Here is a 20,994-nt window from a genome sequence, read left to right on the forward strand (position 1 = left end):
TGTTTTCCAGTTTTGTTAATAATCTGCTCTTTTTTCTCTCTCTGCTTCTCTTCTTTCTGTCTGCGCCAAAAAGCTCCTCTGTCTCAGGGACTTGGCATTTCACATTATGATAACCATTCTTGCTATTTCCATCTTTCTTCATTCTTTATGTCTCTCTGTCCAGCACTTTGCACTTTATGAAAAATATGTATATATACAGTATATATATCTTGTACAAACAATGTTCAAACATACATGCGTTTACAGTAGAGAATCATTGCGACAAGTCACCAAGTGTCTTGATCAGAGACGTCCATTTGGACATCTTCATGATGTCTGTACACAACTTAAGTGCATCTTTGTAACATATTTGCTTGTCTTGTATCTTTTTAGCATTGAGACAATTCCCATGAAAACGTAAGCTGTTACCTCCCATTATACTTTTGCTGTCCACTTTGCCGCTATTTAAAAAAAATCATCCCTTTCCTGTTTTGTACATAAAGATTTCTGCTTAATGGTGCTGGTTTAAGCTACACGCCTTTTGAATGCTTCTCCGGTGAAGGGCATTGCTTGTGTTGTACCTTTGAAAGCTCCCTTGTTTAATATGAAGGGCTGTTAAAACAGAGACCTTAAGAGAACAATTCAAAACTATTTCTGTAAATGTTACATTTTATGATAAACAATTGTAATTTCTACTTAAACTGTTTCATACTTTTCTGCACAAGCTTGCGTTTACATTTAAAAAAAAAAAACATCTTTGAATGAAGCTTATTCCGGTTCAGTCGCATGCCATTTTGCTCATGTCACGTCATGTTTTGTTTAAAAAAAAAATTCTATGTAATGTCTATTTCAGTATGGAAGTTGGTAATAATGGTTATTATAATGAGCATTTAGAAGGTTTCCAAAATCCTGTAATGACAAGGTAATAAGAACCACATCCCTCTACACCCTGCGTGTGTTACTCTAATGAAATGGATGCACTGGAATGCAGATTGTTTGAGGTGGTAATGGTGATAATGAGGTGTCGGAGGTCTGATGCATGCAGTTTGAAGTTGCCCTTCCCAAAAACAAGCACGTGGGAGTCAGCTATTTCTCTTTTCTCATCATTATACTTGGTGTAAGCATGCTGGCTAACTCAATAATGTAGAATTTGTGCTTTGCATGCACTTTTGCATGGTATTTGAATTGACACTAACACTGAATGCATGCAAATATAACACTAGAATATGTTTAATGAGTTGTCAAAGTGGCTGGATTTGTGCTTGTGCATTTATTCCAATGTTTGCACTGCTTCACTCAGCATGTCTTCTTGCAAGTGGCTCTTGAAGATTTAACTGGGCTGCTGAAGCTGTGATTGGTTGGTCTCTCTAACTGTCATCAAGAACTGAAAGGCATGCTGTTAAAGCTCTGTTCTGGAAGCCACAAGACTTGCATTACAGAGGTCAGGATGATGGGCTGGAATGACACACAGAGACTATACCCATTGTGTGCTAAGACTGAATCTGCCTTAACTATGATGCAAATAACAGTAGCAGTCAAAGAGTGTAATTGTTAGACCTCTGCTTGAATTGTGCATGCCATTGGTCATGCTTAATTCATAATCTTTTAGTTTTGTGTGTGTGTGTGTGTGTGTGTGTGTGTGTGTGTGTGTGTTTTTCTCACAATCTTAGCTGTGTATTTGCATGATCATAATTGAAAATTAAAATAGGGATATTATTAATTAATATTAATAATAGTTCTCTGTCTGTCAGTCCACCCTACTCTAATGTGGGGCTTGTCACACTTGAATTGTTTACCCAGGGCCATTCATAACACTGGGTAAACATTATCCTGGGTCATCTTGTTTCACACCGTTTGTACTTTACCCTGGGTTAGTAATTAATCTCCTCAGGTTTCGAGATTTCTCACTTTAGTTGTAAACCTTGGGTTACATTGATTGGACAAGTGCAGCATGCAACAAGCATTCAGCCTGTCTGAATAACTGCTTGTCCAATTGCTGTAGAAATTTCCCACAAAAATCCACTCTTGCATCTTTGGAAACATACTCTTTAAAAAAAAAAGCCAACCGAAAATGCAGGGGAGTTTGGCATCTTTAACGATTTACCTCAGTGGCTGAAACAAAACAAAACAAAGGAAATAGGGATGGGAATTGTGAGGGATTTAAGAATTCCAAATCCGATTTCTCTTAATGATTTAGATTCCTTAACGGTTTCGTTCTTCCTGAATGATTACGATTTGTACTTTTTAGGAAAAAATATTTGGATGTAAAAAATCCTATTTTTATGGCATTTATTGCTCTAACAGTCTATAGATAAATAATTAGATAATTTCTGATTTCAACAGATCAGAGATTATTTTTATAAAATTCATGCAAAAGGCTTTTTAGAGGCATAAATGCAATCCATTAATTGGTCCTACTATAACTATATATTACATTAAAAAATTCACAATATTACACACAAAACAAATGTGCTAAATTATATTATTTATTCATTAGTTTTATAAAATAATATATATATATATATATATATATTAGGGCTGTCAATCGATTAAAATATTTAATCGCGATTAATCGCATGATTGTCATGAGTTAACTCGTGATTAATCGCAATTTAATCGCACATTTTTATCTGTTCTAAATGTACCTTAATACTTTTCAAGTTTTTAATAATCTAATCAACATGGGCATGGACAAATATGGATGCTTTATGCAAATGTTTATTATTAGTGAAACCATACTCAACTAGACATGTTTCAAAGGTCATAGATGTTTTTCAAAGAACTTTCGTCTATTAGACACATGAAAAAAGAACATAGAAATACCAGGTTCCCATTACTTCTCTTTCTTTGCACTGAGCCAGTTGCTCAAACAGACAAGCCCGTTTACATTTTCAAATGACAGGGCAGCTCGCTTTTTCTGAACAACATGCCCTGACAGTGAAAACAATCTTTCACAAGGTATGGATGTGGCAGGTGTTGGCCATCTCACTGTGTGCCCCTTCATGTTTGGACCACCACTGCAGGGGACAGTCCTCTATGCCAACAGAGGGCTCTGCCTTATAGCGCTCCACACATTTCTCAATACAGTCCTCTTCATCATCAGATGAATACTCTGGCACAGACATGAGACATGATCTCTTCTTAGGTGGCTCAGTTGTCACTGGTTTATCATGCTGTGCAAGCCCCTCCCCCATCTCCCGGAGCATGGCACAGATTGAACTCCACACCTCAGCTCTGTCAACCCTGCTCAGACATTTGAGGTCCTTAAACCTGGGGTCCAGTGCTGTTGCAACCCTCAGCCAAGTGATGTTGGTTTGTCCATGTCTGTTGTGAAAGTTTCCTTAAACTTAATCATGTATGCTGGGTCATCTTCTGAGACCTCCATCACACGTGATAGATGACACAACGCTGGCAGCACAACTGAGCAAGAAAGAAACTTCTCTCCTCCTAGAAGTTCACTCACATACCTGCAATAATAGAGAAAAGCACTTTAGTTAGACATAATGAGTCTCTCACTCACTTTCAATCTCTCACTCTCATTGACACACACGTGTACAAACACACGACACACACACACAACACACACACACACACACACACACCACTGTCAGAGACACGTCAGAACAACAGAGAAATCCACTCTAACATTATAAATGTCTTATATATGCATATACAGCTCTGGGGAAAAAAAACACAAATTATCAGTTTCTGTTTATTTACGATTTATAGGTGTTTCAATCTCTCACTCTCACTGACATACACACACACACACACACTTCCCCACTTTTGGCACAACCTTACTTTGACTGAGAAACAAACATAATAAATGAGAGTATCAATAAATGACCTGCAGTGTTCCAGCACAGTCTCCAACCTCTTCAATTTATCGAGTTCAGCTGCTGTTGGCATGTTGATGTTGCTTGCATGTAGGGCCAGTGCATCTCTCAATGGTTCTTGATTTCTTTGAACACGCTTTATCATTTCCAGGGTGCTGTTCCATCTAGTTGACACCTCCTGTGTGAGTGACTCTTTCTTATGAAGATGTGCAACTTGCTGCTGTTCGAGCTCGGCTGCGTTTGCTGGGCTATGCTTGAAATGGCCCACTACCTTCCTGCATTTTGCCAAGGCGCTGTCAAATGGGCTGTTCTGGAGCGAAACTGTGATAGCTCGGTGGAGGGTGTGTGCAATGCAAGGCATAAGCTCGAACGGGATCTGTCTGGCCGCTGCAATCATGTTGCGTGCACAATCAGTGGTCAGTGTGCTAATTTTGAGTTCAATGTTCCACTGTCTGGCTACTTGCAGAAAGTGCTCAGCGCAAACGTCAGCATAGTGCCTCACATCTGTCTTAATAACGGTCAAAGCATGCAATTGAAGTTTCCAGTGTGTGTCAAAATAATGTGCTGTGACCCCCAGGTAGTTACTGAGGGAAGTCTAGTAGTCTCCGGTGAGCGCAACCGTGTTTGTCTGTCTCAACGCCTCCTCAACTTTAGCCTTCTCCTCTTCATAGACATTGTGAATCTTGCTTGTAACGGTGGCTCTCGTATGTAGTTCATATGTATAATCGTTAGATGCGATGCAAATAATTTCAAGTAGACCCTCGTCCTTCACTATATTAACTGGCCTACATGCTGTAGCCTCCCATTTAGCTATCGCTAATGAGTCTATTGCTTGTGGAGTTGTCCATCCGTCTCCACTGCAAACTATCTAGTGTGGTCTGCCTTTGGCGAGGGGGAGGAGAGCTCTCTGCATCAGTTGTATGCTTCACCATCAAGTGATATTTTAAACTCGACGTGCTGTGGTGATAACTTAATTCACATCGACAATAAATGCAGACAACTTTTGTCTTGTCGACAGAACCATCAGACATCATTTTGTATATGAATTTTCCGTTCAGAAGACCTTTTTCTTTCTCCATTTCTGTTTGCTGCTGCATCCTTTACTGTCTATGGATGCATCTCCATTTCTCCAACTACGGGCTAGGCCATGGGTCAAACAGAAAATGCGCGTTGCATTAATCGCGCGTTAATAAAATTAGTGCCGTTAAAATGAATTTGCTTTAATGCGTTATTAACGCGTTAATTTTGACAGCCCTAAAATAAAAATATATATATATATATATATATATATATATATATATATATATAAAACAAAACTTGTAATACATTGGCCTATCTTTAACTGCACATGTGTTAGGACTCGAGAGGAATCTTAAGCACAACATTAGACCTACACAACTGTACAGTTCTTGGTTCATTTCGAGTTGGACATCACAGTAGTCAGAATGAGATTCACTAAAAAGAACCAGCTCCTAAGAGTCATTCATTCAGGATTCACACTACGCCGTTCACTCTTTCACGTCTTTTTGTGCTGTAGATTCAGTAGGGCAGCCACTAATGCCACTAATTATCACAGCAGGAGTCTTTATCATAGTATTTTTGAACAGTGTTTCATTCGCATCAGCAGTAAAATGAGCGTTTAAGAACGGAACTGAAACTTATGAAAATAATGGAACCCGTTCCCATCCCTAAAAGCAAATGAACATTTAATGATGTGAGCACTGTTTAGTTCTTGGTTGGTTGTCTTTTGCTAAACTCACTATACCATTTTAGCACTACAGCTTTTTACATATTTTACCTTTGGCACCATGGTTAGCCCCACAAAAGCAGTGCTAACCCTGCACTGGAGCAGAGTTTCATAACCCAGGTTTAAAAGTAGTGTGAACCCTCTTTCAGAAAATCAATTTTATGACCCATGGTTTAAAATTGCCATAACCTGGGGTTTAAGAAGACGTTAACCCAGGTGTGAAAAGCCCTTATGAGAACGATGGGGTAAAGACAGATGAAGAGATGATGGTGGATGTCTCATGGGTGGTGGTGTTGAATACCCTTTGGCCTTGACAGTTTTTCCCTTTGTGCCTCAAGCATCCCTACCTATGACACTATGACTCGATTCCCACGGGCCTCTGCACCCCCTCGCCATGCCGACTGGTGACTCTGAGGAGGAGGGTCAGTTTTTTAACTACAGAAAGGTACTGAAATCTGCAGATGAGAGAAAATGGATGTAACCTCTCTCCTTAATAAGCATGTTTCTTCCTCTTAATCTAACTGATTACATATACATTTTTGGTATGCAATTGTCTGATCAAGCTTGCGCCACACTAGCAGACTACTTGATTTTGGCCGAGGGTGTCACACTTGCAGACTGTTTTGCTGAGATCTTGCTCTCTTCAGTCGGAGGTATGACACACTTGCTGATTAAGAATGGTGGATGGGTGACAGAAATAACAACTCACCACAACTCTCTTTCTCTCTGATTCCCTGTCACGTGAAGCTTGCCAAAATAGCAACAGGAGTACCCCGTGAGCATAAAAAATTGTACAAGTGATTTAGGATGTGATTCATGGAGTAACTTCTCCTTGTGAAAGTGTGTGATTGTAATGTTAAGGCAGGCTTAACAGGATGAAGACAAGACGATGAAGATTATGTGAACCCAAGTGCAGTTTATATACAGTGCCAACAAGACAAAAGATATAAAACAAGAGACTAGACTTAATTAACTATGACAATGACTGAGCGTGACATGACTAAGAAACAAACAAAGAAAAAGAATCAAGGACAATGTTACCAGATTTAACAATCACACGACAAAGCACCAAGGGCACATGAGGGCTTAAATACAGAGAATGGGGTAACAAGATAACAAGATAACCAATGAAAGAAAGACAACGAAACTTCAAAATAAGAGACATGATCAAAAGTATGAAAAAAAAAAAAGCAAAGACGTGACAGTGATTGCACATTTATCCCCTCAAGGCTTGCCGTAGAACGCATATGTCCAGATGCAGCTTTCAGTAAGTAAAGAAATTCTGTTCAATAAAAACAGACTGTTGTGTCTCCGCTTTCTGATTTCATTAGTCATTTTAGAGTAGGAAAAAAACACTTGGTGACAGAATCACTATGGATTGCAATCTTGTCAGTTCTTCTGTAAAAGAAGCTCACTGGTCAATTGACGAGAACACAAGAGACTGCATGATATGCTTTTTCAGTTTTTGAAGCCATTAACTCTGCAGGGAGTCCCAATGGTCAAGTGATTATCAACCTCCCGCTGGCAGACATTAATGTGTACACTGTCTCCCTCTGCCTGTCCGGTGATTATGTAAATGAAGCTCACACCTAAATGTCACTGGAAAAATCATCTAGTGTGGTGCCGGCTTTAACTGATTTTTGGATTGTTTCTTTACATTTCACCACCTCTGTTTGCATGAACTTTGAAGTGTTTCTGTAGTCTTTTTGGTTCTCTGTCATTGCATAAATAGCATGTGCAGTTTTTGTGTTCTCTTTCCATCTTCAGAACCATTCTGCCTGGATAACTTTGCTGACAGTTCTGCAAAGCTTTGTGTGGATTGTGTTTTTTAGGGTTCATCACTAACCAATGTCCCATATCATTGTGATCTGCCGGTGTTTGACTTCAAACATCCCTAACAGCTCTGCAAACAGATAGAAGCCATAGCTTGCTGTGTTTTGTTTCTTTACCTTTGTCTAAAATCTCATCTCCCCTCTCACATCTCATGTCCACCAGTTCATTCGTGTCACACTTTGCCCTTTATTGTGCATTCTTGTAACTGCTCAGTGGGTGTAATTCTGCAGTATTTGTTTATTTCCTCACACAGTGCTATTGGAAACTGGAACTGAACCTTTGTGGAATGTGAGTTGTTTAAATTGGCATTGTTTTATGCTAGCACAGAATCAATTTGATTTAAAAACTAACAAACATACACCATGAGTTATCTTTCACTGTGAATTTCTTCTCTTTGCCACAGACCCTCTTGGTGAATGACAAGCTCAGCTTACAGACAGACAACATTAAGAAAAGGACACTCATACTTGCAGCTGGGGCCTGTTGTCCATGTACCTGAAACATAATTTTTATTGATTTTTGTTTTTTTGTTTTGTTTTTGTCAACAAAATGATTTGTTTTTATTTTGACTATTTTGCACCCTTAAAATTATAGTACTGTCTAATGGACTGTCACTTCAATGAGCTATTCTCTGTTGTCACATTCTGTCACAGAGTCAGGGATGCTTCACGGTATATGGCTGTTTTAAATACAACATGTGTCTTTGTTTACAGTCTTTGAGAAGTCATGTGACAGGCATAACAATGCTTTTACTGCTGCATTTGTTTCTTGTTTTTGTTGGGTTTCTTTTCTTTTTATAGTGCTTTTTGGTTTTTAACATTGTGGAGAATGAAATATGTTGAAGTAATTTCTCTGAATTTTAACTCTGTACCTCAGAGTCTAAAGGGATTGTTGTTGTTGAAACAGAGCAAGCCAGCCACCCATGAGCCACAAATAATACACAGAACAAACATGTGTAACATAGGTTTTCTAAGATATGCTTGAAGTGCTAACTACTGTATGTGAGAGAGTACTAATCTGGTAAAGATAGTTGTTGTCAAGCTATTTCAAAGGTGAATGGATTGTTGCCTTTTCATATTTGTAGCTCGTTGTACGTTAGCCATGGCCAGGTGTTAGTTTTACGATCATAGGTAATTGTGGTTGCAATCTTAACCACATGTATGCAACTGATATCCGATTAGCAGTTTAAGTTCTCGCTTTTTGTACTTGGAAAATTCAAGAAATGATGCATCTAGTTTTGGTAAAACCCCTAAAAAAGATCATGGCAGTTTTTATATGTACTTTGGTTTTTCTTAATATCTCAGTTATTAATTTCTAATAGCGGACTTCACTAACAGTTATTCTCCAACACATTGTTGGATTACTGTACTGTACACCTGGTGATATACAAAATTGCTTTTTGACACCAAATCCTGTTTTGTGTAGGTCTCAGGTCTTAGGGTTTTTTATTTACTTGATATAACAATTATTGTGGGCATGCATCTGTTGATATGTGAAATTATTTTCAAAATTAAAACGAGTGAATGTACATCAGAGACATTTGGTTGTATGAGAGCAAGAGAAGAACACAGAGCCCATTTACAGGAGGTTAGGATTTGACTTTACACTTTACTTGACGACTTTTATGGAGCCTATTTAATGCTGTCATAGACAATGATGTCACCAAATATCTCAACCGTTGTTAATGTCTGGGTATATTTTAGAGCCATTCTGTCAGGTGCTACATATTTTTGCTCAGAACCTCTGTTACTGCATTGCTACATTTTGTATATGACAGTGTTATTAAGGCCTCAGGTAAAGTGTTGTTCTTGATTTACAGTATATCCAGAAAGCTCCCTTTTCTGTTCACCTCAAAATCTCACTGTTCTTCCATACCAGGCATAGCATGTGCATACTTGCTGTTCAAGCTTGCTCAAAGATGTTTAGTTGTGGTAGGAATGGTTGTCTGTGCCATTGGTTTTCAAGTACATGTGGTTAGGCTGGCTAAAACTGTAAAATATTGTGAATAAAGTTTAAGATTAAAATAACATTTTCTCTGGTGTTGTAAATTCCCAGATTCAACCGCTGTGCATAACATGCGAATATGAGTTGAATATAAGATCGGTTACAGGAATGGAGGGATTTTAAGAACAGGACATCTAGTTCTGTTTGTAAACACGTTTTACAAAACCTTAAGTGTTATGAAATACATTTAGACATATTTTTGACCATTATGAGGGCATATTTTTCTAACATATAACACAGCATAATACTCCTATTGATTCAAATAAATGAAATGGTCACAATGCTTTCTAAACCCATAAATGATTCTAAGTTCTCTACATGGTACAACTGATAGGTCCTTTAACATGTAATCTGTTAGCCAATCAACCTGAGAACTCTCTTTTTGTCTAATATTTAAATTGCCTGAGTTGTTTGCCGGTTTCACTGCAGCGTGCTACGAGTTTTCTCTCTGAAACCCTCCTCCTCCCCACTTTCAAAAGGATTGTATGTCTAATTGTGCACCAGCATGTCTGTGTCTTCATACTTGCTCTGCTGCAGTAGAACAGCATACCGTAAGCAGATCTAGTCCGCCAAGACCAAACCTACCAACTTGTCATATCCATTATAACTCTTTAAAGTTATTCTTCTAGTTGTCATGATTTATCTAGATGAGTTATTAGAGTTCCAATTGCCTGAGATCACTAGTGAAGATGCTTTTATTATGCATTTTTCTAATTCAATACAAAGTTTCTCTTTACAGTTGAAGTCAGATGTTTATATACACTTAGGTTGAAGTCATTAAAACTAATTTTTTAACCACTCCATAGATTTCATATTAGCAAACTATAGCAAGTTGTTTAGGACATCTACTTTGCATGACACACGTAATTTTTCCAACAATTGTTTACAGACAGATTGTTTCACTTTTAATTGACTGTATCACAATTCCAGTGGGTCAGAAGTTTACATTAAGTTAACTGTGCCTTTCAGCTGCTTGGAAAATTCCAGAAAATTATGTCAAGACTTTAGGCAATTAGCTTCTGATTATTCATTCAATTGGATGTGTAGCTGTGGATGTATTTTAAGGCCTACCTTTAAACACAGTGCCTCTTTGCTTGACATCATGGGAAAATCAAAAGAAATCAGCCAAAACCTCAGAAAAAAACTTGTGGACCTCCACAAGTCTGGTTCATCCTTGGGAGCAATTTCCAAATGCCTGAAGGTACCACATTCATCTGTACAAACAACAGTCTGCAAGTATAAACACCATGGGACAACGCAGCCATCATACCGCTCAGGAAGGAGACGCATTCTGTCTCCTAGAGATGAACGTAGTTTGGTGTAAAAAGTGCGAATCAATCCCAGAACAACAGCAAAGGACCTTGTGAAGATGCTGGAGGAAACAGGTAGACAAGTATCTATATCCACAGTAAAATTAGTCCTATATAGACATAACCTGAAAGGCTGCTCAGCAAGGAAGAAGCCACTGCTCCAAAACCGCCATTAAAAAAAAAAGCCAGACTACAGTTTGCAAGTGCACATGGGGATGAAGATCTTACTTTTTGTAGAAATGTCCTCTGGTCTGATGAAACGAAAATGTAACTGTTTGGCCATAATGACCATTGTTATGTTTGGAGGAACATTTCACATTCTTAAAATAGTGATCCTAACTGACCAAAAACAGGGAACGTTTTCCATGATTGAATGTCAAGAATTGTATTTGGCTAAAGTGTATGTAAACTTTTGACTTCAACTGTATATAATATGCATAACAATTTGAGTGAAATGTTTCGGAATAGTATTTGGTATGCCCTCTTTTGTTTTGAACTTCACAAGTTTGTGAAAAACCTGATGATCCATGTTATCCCAGCTTATAAGAATGTTCCAAAAAAACATCTTGTGTGCTTCAATGGAAGCAAGGATGCTTACATTTGACCTATAAATGCAGTAGTATCTCAAATATTTTTTTCTTTTCATTTCATAATTTTTCTTTGTTGTAGAATTTTTTTAACATCTTAAATTTTATTTTATTTTTTCTGGGTTGAAATAAGAAACAAAATCCCAGATTTTCAATTACTTATAGACCCCACTGTATAACATAGTTTAGAATAGAATGTTATGAAATTAATAAATTGTTAGATATCTCCAGAAATGTGTTCCTGGAAGTTCTGCAAAGAAAGTCATAAGCAGAGAAAAAAAAACTGCCCCCCAAATAGTCTCAGACCCAGGGCCATTGTTTCCATTTGGTTGAGCTGATTTGTTCGCGATGTTTACATTTCAATTCCTGTATCAGGACCCTCTCTCCCAGATTCCACTGACTGCTTGAAAAATAAAGATGAAATTAGTTAAATGCCACTGTTAAAATTCAGTAGTTGCAGAACACACACACACACACAGACTTTTTCACTAATGGCCTCTAAATGCCATCTCTTTAAGTGCGCTTGTTCATACAATTATCCCAGAACACGCACAGCATGCCTGATATGTTCCAAATTAGAATCCGGTATTTTATTTTGTTAAGTATGTTTATTGACAGAAACAGACTACACATCATCACAACCAACTTTACCTGCATTGTCAACAAGTTATTTCATATGGCAAATGGTCACACATTTAGGAGGTCCACTAAAGGGTTCCTTTTTTAAGTACCCACGCAAGATTCCTTAAATTCTTTTGTTTATTCTATGTCGATTGAGGGCAGGGACAGATTGTTTCCCAAACCATAAACACAAAAATGTGAAAATGTTTATAGCTGCGGTGTACTCTTGTGAATTATGCAACATATGCCAAGAAAGTTCCAGAACATGGTTGTATAGAAGGGGTACACACAGTTTTGCTTATTATGTCCAAGCATTCTTCTCAGCTGGTTACATATGTGTGCCTGCTTCTCATTGAAAATCCCCAGATGGCCATGCAAATTATCACCCAACCCCCACCACCCCTCCATTGGGAACTTGTGGGGCAACTTTTTTTTTTTACTCAAAATGCCATCTTTGTGAGCAAAGCCCTTAAATGGAGGAGTCAAGAGTCCAAGCCTGCATGCAGTCTCTCTGCCAGTGTTAGTGCCTCACAACATGTGGAAAATCGCAAGGACACTCCTGCTGACATGCTGCCTCCAGGCAGCTCTCGCTCAGACCCACGGTCGCAAAAACGTTGTAGATCACAGGAGGAGCATTTGGGAAGACCCAATCCAGTTTGTTACCAAAGGCACCAAAGATGAATGCTACATTAGTGTGGCGGGACAAGGCAATCTGACTAAGCTTCGCATCTCATGCCACGGGCAGGAGCGTTCTTACTGGTGCGAGTACCAGGGCAAGCCTCATGTCTGCCGCTCCTACAACAACAATCCACAAAATTATTTCACACAGATCATGTGGAATCTCCGCAAGTTGCAGAATGCCTGTCAGGGCCAGCATGTCATTAAGCCTCTCATGTGCAAGAGAGCTTCCGATGAGGCCCAGATGGTCTTCACAATCTCATCTTCACCTGACATTATGCCGAAGGACAGGCCCTCCAGACCGGCCTCTGCCAGCCCTGAGCAGGTAAAACCACAACAAAGCAGACGAGAGCAGAGACCAAAGCCTACTAAACCACTGCAAACACAGCTCCAAGCACTGAGAGTCCAAATGGCAAGAACTCCTCAGGACAAGCCGAATCAGCCCAAAGCAGTCAAATCCACCACAACGAGGAAAATACTGACACCAAGGCCAACTGGGCCGAAACCAACCCAGTCAGTACCTCTGAGGGAATCCAAGAAACTTGCTCAGGACTACTGCTGGCGCTCCTTTCAGGGTGTGTGTTCATTTGTCATTGGATGGTTCAAAAACTAAGAAAAAGGTAGGACTTTTATTTTGAATACCCCAAACCAAATCCAGTATGTTTACTGTGAAATCGAAAATCGTATCTAACCAGTGAATATCCTCTCTGTATCCTTCTGCCGTCGCTCACATTTGTCCAGACAACAAACGCCATTGAAGATGACTCCAAGTGTCTGACAATGTGAAGGGTTGAGCTGACAGAGACAAATCAAAGACATCGTGTTCTTGAAATCGAAAAGACTGCCGGGTCAGCGGTATATTGTTATGTATTGAACATTTACAGAATCTGTGATTGAAACCTGTGTTTTTGTGAATTCTTTGGACATAATGTGATTACACGTGTAGCATGTTTGAACATGTTTTGTTCTCCATACAGTATATGATGAGGTATTGCATCTTATCATGTGTACTGAACATTATGTGTGTAGAATAATCTGTATTAATCCTTGCTATATTATGTATTTATGGGTGCTGCTGACCAATTACGGGTTAACATTTTTGCTGTGGAATTTTTGGAAAACAAATAAAGTTCTACAGAAGGTCTGTTCAGATTGCAATCAGGGCCGTAGCATGGAACTCAAGGCCCCCTGCCTGTATATTGCTCTGGGCCTCTTACCTATTATGTAAATACAGTTTTTAACTTTTTGGGTACCCCCTGGACCTTTGTGCCATAGAATCATTACCAATTTTCACCCCACTAGTTACGGCCCTGATTGCAATATCAGTGAGTATGGATAAACAATGTACATGGAGATTTCACAGTGTCTACTGCATTTTTAGAGTGGAGTATATAATGTTTACAGGTCATACTCGAAATGTATAAATGTTGACATGTTGTGAATAAATTTGAGCTCAATTCACCTTTACATTCTGTGTGAATTTCCAAAAGAGTGACAGCAGAAGGCACTATTGCGTTAGAAAGACTTGGAAGTTTGGCTCCATTAGGGTTTTAGAAATGTATTTCCTTTGCACAATTTTAAAATGGTAATCATAGTTTTCATAGTTACAATACCATATGTATGATTACAATTATTGTTCTATATTAGCTATATTATATATTTTTGCATCCGATGGGTCATTCTCACGAAACAAGAAAATGTCCTGGTCATATTTAAACCCAGATCAATCCAATATATACTATCTATCTATCTATCTATCTATCTATCTATATTATTATTATTATTATTATTATTATTGCACTGTGACATTTTCAGAACCCTTAAGCACATTTTACACACCAGTTTTCATTACAAAATCATATCAAATTTTTTTTTTTTTTTTTTTTTATGTATTTATTTATTTATTTATTTATTTTTTGGTGTTGTTTTTACAATTTCCATTGTTTTTAATGGGAATTCTCATTACTTTAGCACAGGCATATTTTCACTGTATTATAATGTCAAATATGCTGTTGTACAACGATTTTCATAATTAAAATAGAAAATGTAAAGGCAGTACCAATAAAGAACTACTATATAGGCCTACAGTATGTGTAAATACAGAACATTTTCTTGACAGGTTTCGTGAGAATCTCCCATAATGTAGTTACTATGTAGTAATGTATAATATAACTATTTAATAAATATAGCCTAAAATAATATTATATATACTATTTGTATCTTTATCACTTATGCTGCATAAATGAACTAAGACATGCCTTATCAAGTCGCCATTTTCAAATTATTATCCCAGTAGAATACTAAACAAAAAAGTAAGTGTGGCGCACACGTGAATGCAATGTGCAAACTGTTGAGGGAGGCGAGAGCGTGCTTGCGTGCGCGAGATGCGCTATAAATGGCACAAGCAGGAACTTTAGGTGTGAAACACCACCGATTTCACAGCTCATCTGTGGGGCCGACTGTCACATATACAGTAACATTTTGGTTGCTTGATTTTTTGCATTATTGATATAGCCTATCATACCGGGATACCCTTGCCGCACATTGCTATTGTGGTGTTTTCACCCTTTAGTGGTAACAGGATACCACTTCTTATTTTTTGCAGTTGTTTGAAAAGAATTTCGATGAGGACATGATGCGCATAAAAGACATTGCTCTCGTTCTGATTTTCACCTGTCTCGTGCAACAGTTTCTTCAGGTGAACAGCCTGAGAGATAGAGGGAGAGCACAGACCGATGGAAAGGGGAGGAGAAGAGGTCAACGGAATGACGGTGGTCCGAAAGCATCCAGTGGCACAGGTGTGTTCAGAGGGAGATTTTCACTGAAAGACGGGGCGCAGTGCACGTGGGTCGCAGCAGCTGAGGGCCATGCGTCTGTACTGGGAGTCACCTGTAAAAACGGTGCACAGAGTTTCGACTGTGAGTATGTAGCGAAGCCCACTGCATGTCAGCAATATGCATCCGATGCCAAAGCCTACTGGAAACAGATTGCCCGTGCGCTAAAAAAGCAGAAGAGATTGTGTCGCGACTCTACGGCGCTGCTCAGGGCCGGCATGTGCAGGAAGGCGCCGGAAGACGCGCATTTCAGACTGAAGGTCACGCGCTCCTCCTCACCGACGCCCGGTACGCCGCCCGCGGGAAAACATCTTTGCTCCGATCGGACTGATAGGCTGAAACTGTCCGAGGAATACTGCACCAGCTCCTGGTCTTCACTGTGTACATTTCTCTTCTTGATGCTTGAGAATGACGAATGCTCGTGAGGGGACGTTGTGCTTGTTTGACTTAATTTGGTTCTCAAAAAAAGAACCGAACGAGAATCATAAGCTAACGTTTGGGAAACGTTCTGTGTTTGTTTGGATTTTGCTAAATTGGGGAGATTAAAGTTTTTGGATTCTTGAAATCAGTTCTGCTATAAAATGTTTAGATAGATAGATAGATGGATAGATAGACAGACAGACAGATAGATAGATAGATAGATGCTACTTGTGTAATTTAATATTGTCAATAATAAATATTGTTTTCTTATTGTTTCCTGATCCTCCATTGACATTCATCTTGACACAAAAAAAGATTTTAAACTTTGGACTATTGTATGATTTCTATATTTATCATCAACCCTTCCTAAATAGAGTTAATACACTTAATTTGCCTCTGTTCAGTTACATAATTTTTCTATGTACAGTATATCCGTCTTCTATAAAACCACCATATACACATTTAAAGGGAACTAGTCATCAGTGTTGGGCAAGCTACTCAAAACAAATTTATTTTTGATTGGGTGGTGTTGTGTTCAGATTGATACAACTGGTAATGTATCACAACAGAGCATGTATGCATTAAAAATGACTACAGAATTTATTAACAAAAGATTATTCTAGCCCCCTCTACTTAAATAGAAGTCTACACATACAGTAATATCAGCGCCATGGATGCACGCTCTCTCTCCTCATGCACTATGTGTTTGCTCGTGTGCACATAGTGAGAGAGCACTATCATTGATGGTGGTGAGAAATGCAAAATTATGATTATAATGCAATTATATTTACACAGATTTTGCATAACCGCGATAGGCTTGACACTCGATATATTTCTACTGGTCTGTTACACATTGAGAGAGCCATGCAGCTGCATCATGGTCTCCTTATAAAGCATCAACAAGGTATGCCGTTTAAAAAGGTTTTTACAGTGTTTCAGTGAGCGGTTCTGGTGTTATAGAATATTCATGACAATTGAAGATCCAAGAAAAAGAAACCCACAAGCACTTGTCCACGCGACAGCCAGTGCACTTGCGTTAGAAGCAGAATACTGTAAATTTGGTGCACGTCATACTCACACAGCTGTGCAAAGAGGTAGAGTGACATTTCATGATTTTTTATTTTATTTTTTTATGTTTGAGATTTTGCTTATCACGTTGAGTTAGACGAGGATGCTGACATGTTGTTTACTGTTATCGCACATTTTATGGATTCGCACATTTTAATTTGACTCTATTTGGCTATTTTTCTAAGAATCTTGCATGTGAGCGCGAGATTAATCCATCATTATTCAAAATGCTATCCATAATTTTGACACATAAAAAACATGCAAGAAACTCTGCTTAAACCATCTTCATGTGGTATATAAAGGGTTGGGAGGGTTACTTTTGAAATGTATTCCACTACAGATTACAGAATAAATGCTGTAAAATGTCATTTGAAATGTATTCCGTTAGATTACTCAAGGTCAGTAACGTATTCTAAATACTTTGGATTACTTCTTCATCACTGGTAGATTTTTTCACTTGTTTTGACTGTAAAAACTCTGTCAGTACAGTAAGACAAAATACACATGTTAAAAAATACATTCTCTGAAAAAACGAAATATCTTATGCAGTGTTGTTTCTAAAACAAGATCAATCAAATTGATCTTATTTTAAGGATTTGTAGATATTTTTACAGGAAAACAATACAAAAATTATTATCAAGAATATGATCTTTGCCATAATATCAAAGGTCTTACTAGAAAAAAAGAAATTATGATCTAACGTGAATTTTCTTGATAAAAAAATATGATTGTGCCTGGTAATGTGTGCATGTAAAATGGCTAGAAATAGCATTTTATCTTAGCGTAAAGCTGATAATTTACACAAGGTTTATTTCTATTTCTTGTGCTCCAAACTTACTTCAAACTTACTTCTCTGTCTGCTCGTATGAATGTAACACATCATGAGAAAGTGTTTCACCGCTGTTCAAATGCACTTTGGATCACATCATTTATATGTATAAATGTTTTCCATCTGAAAGAACTAAATATTAAATTAAACAAATGACAGTAAAATGCAAAGTAATCTCTTCAGTAATCAAAATGTAACTGTATTCTGATTACCAATGATGTAAACTGTAACTGTAGTGGAATACAGTTACTTATATTTTGTATTTTAAATACGTATTCCCGTTACATGTATTTCGTTACTCCCCAACCCTGGATATATCTCTTCCTCAATCTCTGCGTGCGCATGAAAGAAAAAGCGGGAGGGAGAGAACAGCGCCCGCAGTCATGTGAGAGTGAAAAAAGGTGCTTTTAATGCAAAAATAACTAACGCGCCTCTGTTAAAAGTATTTGGTATATGAGGGAAGATACATTAGGGAGTTTTAATTCTGATGGTAGGCTGCAATAATTCATTAGGCTGCAAACGTTCATAAGTTTGGGTGTTAAAAGACCTTCTTCATCACTGGCAAACAATAGGATGCATTTGCAGGTTTGGTTTCCATTGATTGTAGATAAATATCCACTGCAACCAATGTTATCTTTATATTCAATGTTTTAAAATATTCTGTTAGTGTGTTGGTGAAGCCACTCCAAATGATTCAGCAGTGCACGGGTAAGCTTTCTGAGTCATTTAGATTCAATTATGAACCAATTCAGACTGCTTTGCTATCACATATGACCAATTCATTGTAAATAAATGATTATGGCAATACTGGTGGCATCGGCCATGGACCAGAGGACCTCAAGAGCTGCTATCCGGGAGTGAGTCTCTATGTGCAAAATCTACCATTCACCATGGGCGGGAGCAGCTACATGTACTCTTCACTCCGTTTGAGACTATCACCAGTTACAAGGTAATGATGGAAGAAGGACGGAGCAAAGGCTTTGGCTTTGTAGCCATTGAAGCTGCCACAAAGGCTTTGTCCGTGATGGACGGCCATATTGTTAACAGGCCGTTGAGAATCACATTTTCCCGAAGCATGGGAAAGACACCTGAAGATGACAACAGAGACAGCTCTGAGATGCCCTATCACATCATTGAGAAGATATGGGAGGTGCCTAAAACACTGCAGGACAGCTCGGAAATGGCATTTGAAGACATCTCTGACATGACATTGCCGGCCAGCTCTGACATGGTAATGCCCTGAAATGCCACTGTCTAACCTGCCCCCAAACCAGCCATCATCTCCTTGCTCTTTTTCACTGTGAGCATTTCCAGGAGATAGAGGAGTCCACATCACTGACTCCCAGTCAGACCCCTGCTCCCAGTCAACTGTTTACTCTAGGAGCCATAGGCCCACCATACTTGCCAGCACTCCAGAAGATGGCCTCCTTGTGCGTGTCAGCTTGTACCCAGCACACCATCCGTGACATGGCAAGTAACACCATCCGTGACAGATCCACAGTACGATGGTCACTCCAGTCAGCAGTCATCATTCTGGGGGCCTTTGCTCAGAGACACTTTGGAAACCTCTGTGAAAACAGTGGTGAAGTGCCCGGCAACTTGGTGCATCGTCTGTCTCTTTTTTTTTTTTTTTTTTTTTTTGTGCAAATGGATGGATGGATTGATTTGACAGACTCACTATTTACTTAAATTATGGCAAAAAAAAAAAAAAAAAAAAACAGTTAATAATTTTGTGTTCCACAAAAGAGAGACAATTTTGCAGCTTTGAAGTGACTTTAGGGTAAGTAAATAATGACAGATTTTTCATTTTTGAGTGAACTCTTCCTTTAATATACTAAAAACTCGAATACTTAAGCTTGTGTGACCCTGTGTCCTTCTACGTGGACTATGTGTTTTGTCTTCGCTATACGCTATGCATAATTTAATTTCATTAAAACTGACTGATCTCAGTTCAGGACACTCTGGGCTGTGAGTAAAGGGTTAAAATGTTGACACACGGCATGTGACAAAACAATATGGTGCCAATCACAGCGGAGTTTGTCTTTTTAGCTCTCTATAGTGTGAAGAAGATGCCTTATGGTTCATAAACAAAGAAATGAACATGAAAGTGTTCCAAGTGTGATTGAATCTCAAGTAACAGCTTCTCACCTTTGAATGAGTGTAGTCACGATCATCTTTCTGTATTTTCCTCTTTGCCTTGGGAGATTTGAAATGTATTGCGAGAGGATTTCTAGATACAAGTGATTGTAATTAACATTCTTTGGAGTCAATATTAATGCATGCAGAGTGAATCAGGGTTTTACCTTTGGGGGCCATTGGACCAGGATCACCCTAAACAATGCATGCAATGACAATTAAACAAGGGGGTTAAAAAGTCTGTATACACATTAATTCTGAATCTAATTTAAAACTGGAAATAAAGTTTAAGCGTTTTTTTAAAAAAAAAAACAAGGAAACATTATAACATAAAATTTAAGATTCTGCACTATTTCTAGGAATTTTCTTGACACTGGGCACACTGAATCAATTTTACTATTCATCTAAATTTTTCAACTCAACTGTTAGCTCAAATTGTTAAGCTGATAATGTAATGCATAATGACAAAAACAGCAGATGCATGGGCACTGATCTAAAACTACTGATAAACCTTAAAACTTCTGACACTGTTCATACTGGCAGGAAAATTCCAGTTTTATCCATTTAGTTATTTTGACTCTGAACGGCTAAAACTGCATGAACTTTTTACAAACCAGATTCAAAACACATTCATATATATCAACCCAGGATTACCGTTATTTCAATTGGAATTTGTTATTCTTTTTCTGCTCTATTACAATATACTTGTACAGTTTCTTACAAATGTCCAAAGAATTCTCAGAACAACACAAAAAGTTTCAATATGTTAGGAGAAAGCAGTAAATTACTGTTTTGAAACTTTATTTACAGATATACAAGGATGTGGCTCTTTCTACAACACAAGCAGTTAGTCATGAACCAGAACATGCAAGCACACAAAACTGATTTCTGGTAGCCGTGCACGTCAAAACTGTGATTATAAAATTAAACACACTCGCATGTTGTGGCTGCTCCTTTTTAAAAACAACATTCCCAGAGAATGATTTTTTTTACTTTTACAATCTATATGTAGCTGATTGAAGCTATCTATACCTATGCTACTAACTATGCCATTATGTAATAAATAAAAAATAATACATCAATCAGATCATACGGGTATATGAAATTATATA

General features: G+C 38.2%; 3 protein-coding genes across 12 annotated transcripts in view; all 3 read left to right on the forward strand.

The window, feature by feature from the left end:
- The window catches only part of LOC127418325 (prominin-1-A), a 129,898-nt gene extending 120,476 nt beyond the window's left edge, over positions 1-9,422 (forward strand). For 7 of the 10 annotated variants that reach the window (XM_051658882.1, XM_051658883.1, XM_051658885.1 and 4 more), the window contains 4 exons: positions 373-396; positions 5,901-6,007; positions 7,649-7,683; positions 7,799-9,422. In XM_051658882.1, the coding sequence (XP_051514842.1) occupies positions 373-396; positions 5,901-5,970 (94 nt within the window). In that variant the 3' untranslated portion in view covers positions 5,971-6,007; positions 7,649-7,683; positions 7,799-9,422. Of the gene's footprint in view, positions 1-73; positions 397-5,900; positions 6,008-7,648; positions 7,684-7,798 lie in introns of those variants that run through there. The other 3 variants (XM_051658884.1, XM_051658891.1, XM_051658889.1) reach the window with 3 other exon arrangements.
- A 2,961-nt stretch (positions 9,423-12,383) lies between these two features.
- LOC127418334 (fibroblast growth factor-binding protein 2-like) lies at positions 12,384-14,278 on the forward strand. The gene is made up of 2 exons (XM_051658907.1): positions 12,384-13,215; positions 13,337-14,278. The coding sequence occupies exon 1, from the start codon at positions 12,453-12,455 to the stop codon at positions 13,206-13,208; it is 756 nt and encodes a 251-aa protein (XP_051514867.1). The 5' UTR covers positions 12,384-12,452; the 3' UTR covers positions 13,209-13,215; positions 13,337-14,278.
- Positions 14,279-14,927: 649 nt separating this feature from the next.
- LOC127418336 (fibroblast growth factor-binding protein 1-like) lies at positions 14,928-16,067 on the forward strand. Its single transcript, XM_051658909.1, has one exon. It carries the CDS (start codon positions 15,228-15,230, stop codon positions 15,852-15,854), a length of 627 nt encoding a protein of 208 aa, XP_051514869.1. The 5' UTR covers positions 14,928-15,227; the 3' UTR covers positions 15,855-16,067.
- The last annotated feature ends 4,927 nt before the right edge of the window (positions 16,068-20,994 follow it).

This window comes from Myxocyprinus asiaticus, chromosome 27 (genome assembly GCF_019703515.2).
Source record: "Myxocyprinus asiaticus isolate MX2 ecotype Aquarium Trade chromosome 27, UBuf_Myxa_2, whole genome shotgun sequence".
Taxonomy (NCBI): Eukaryota; Metazoa; Chordata; class Actinopteri; order Cypriniformes; family Catostomidae; genus Myxocyprinus; species Myxocyprinus asiaticus.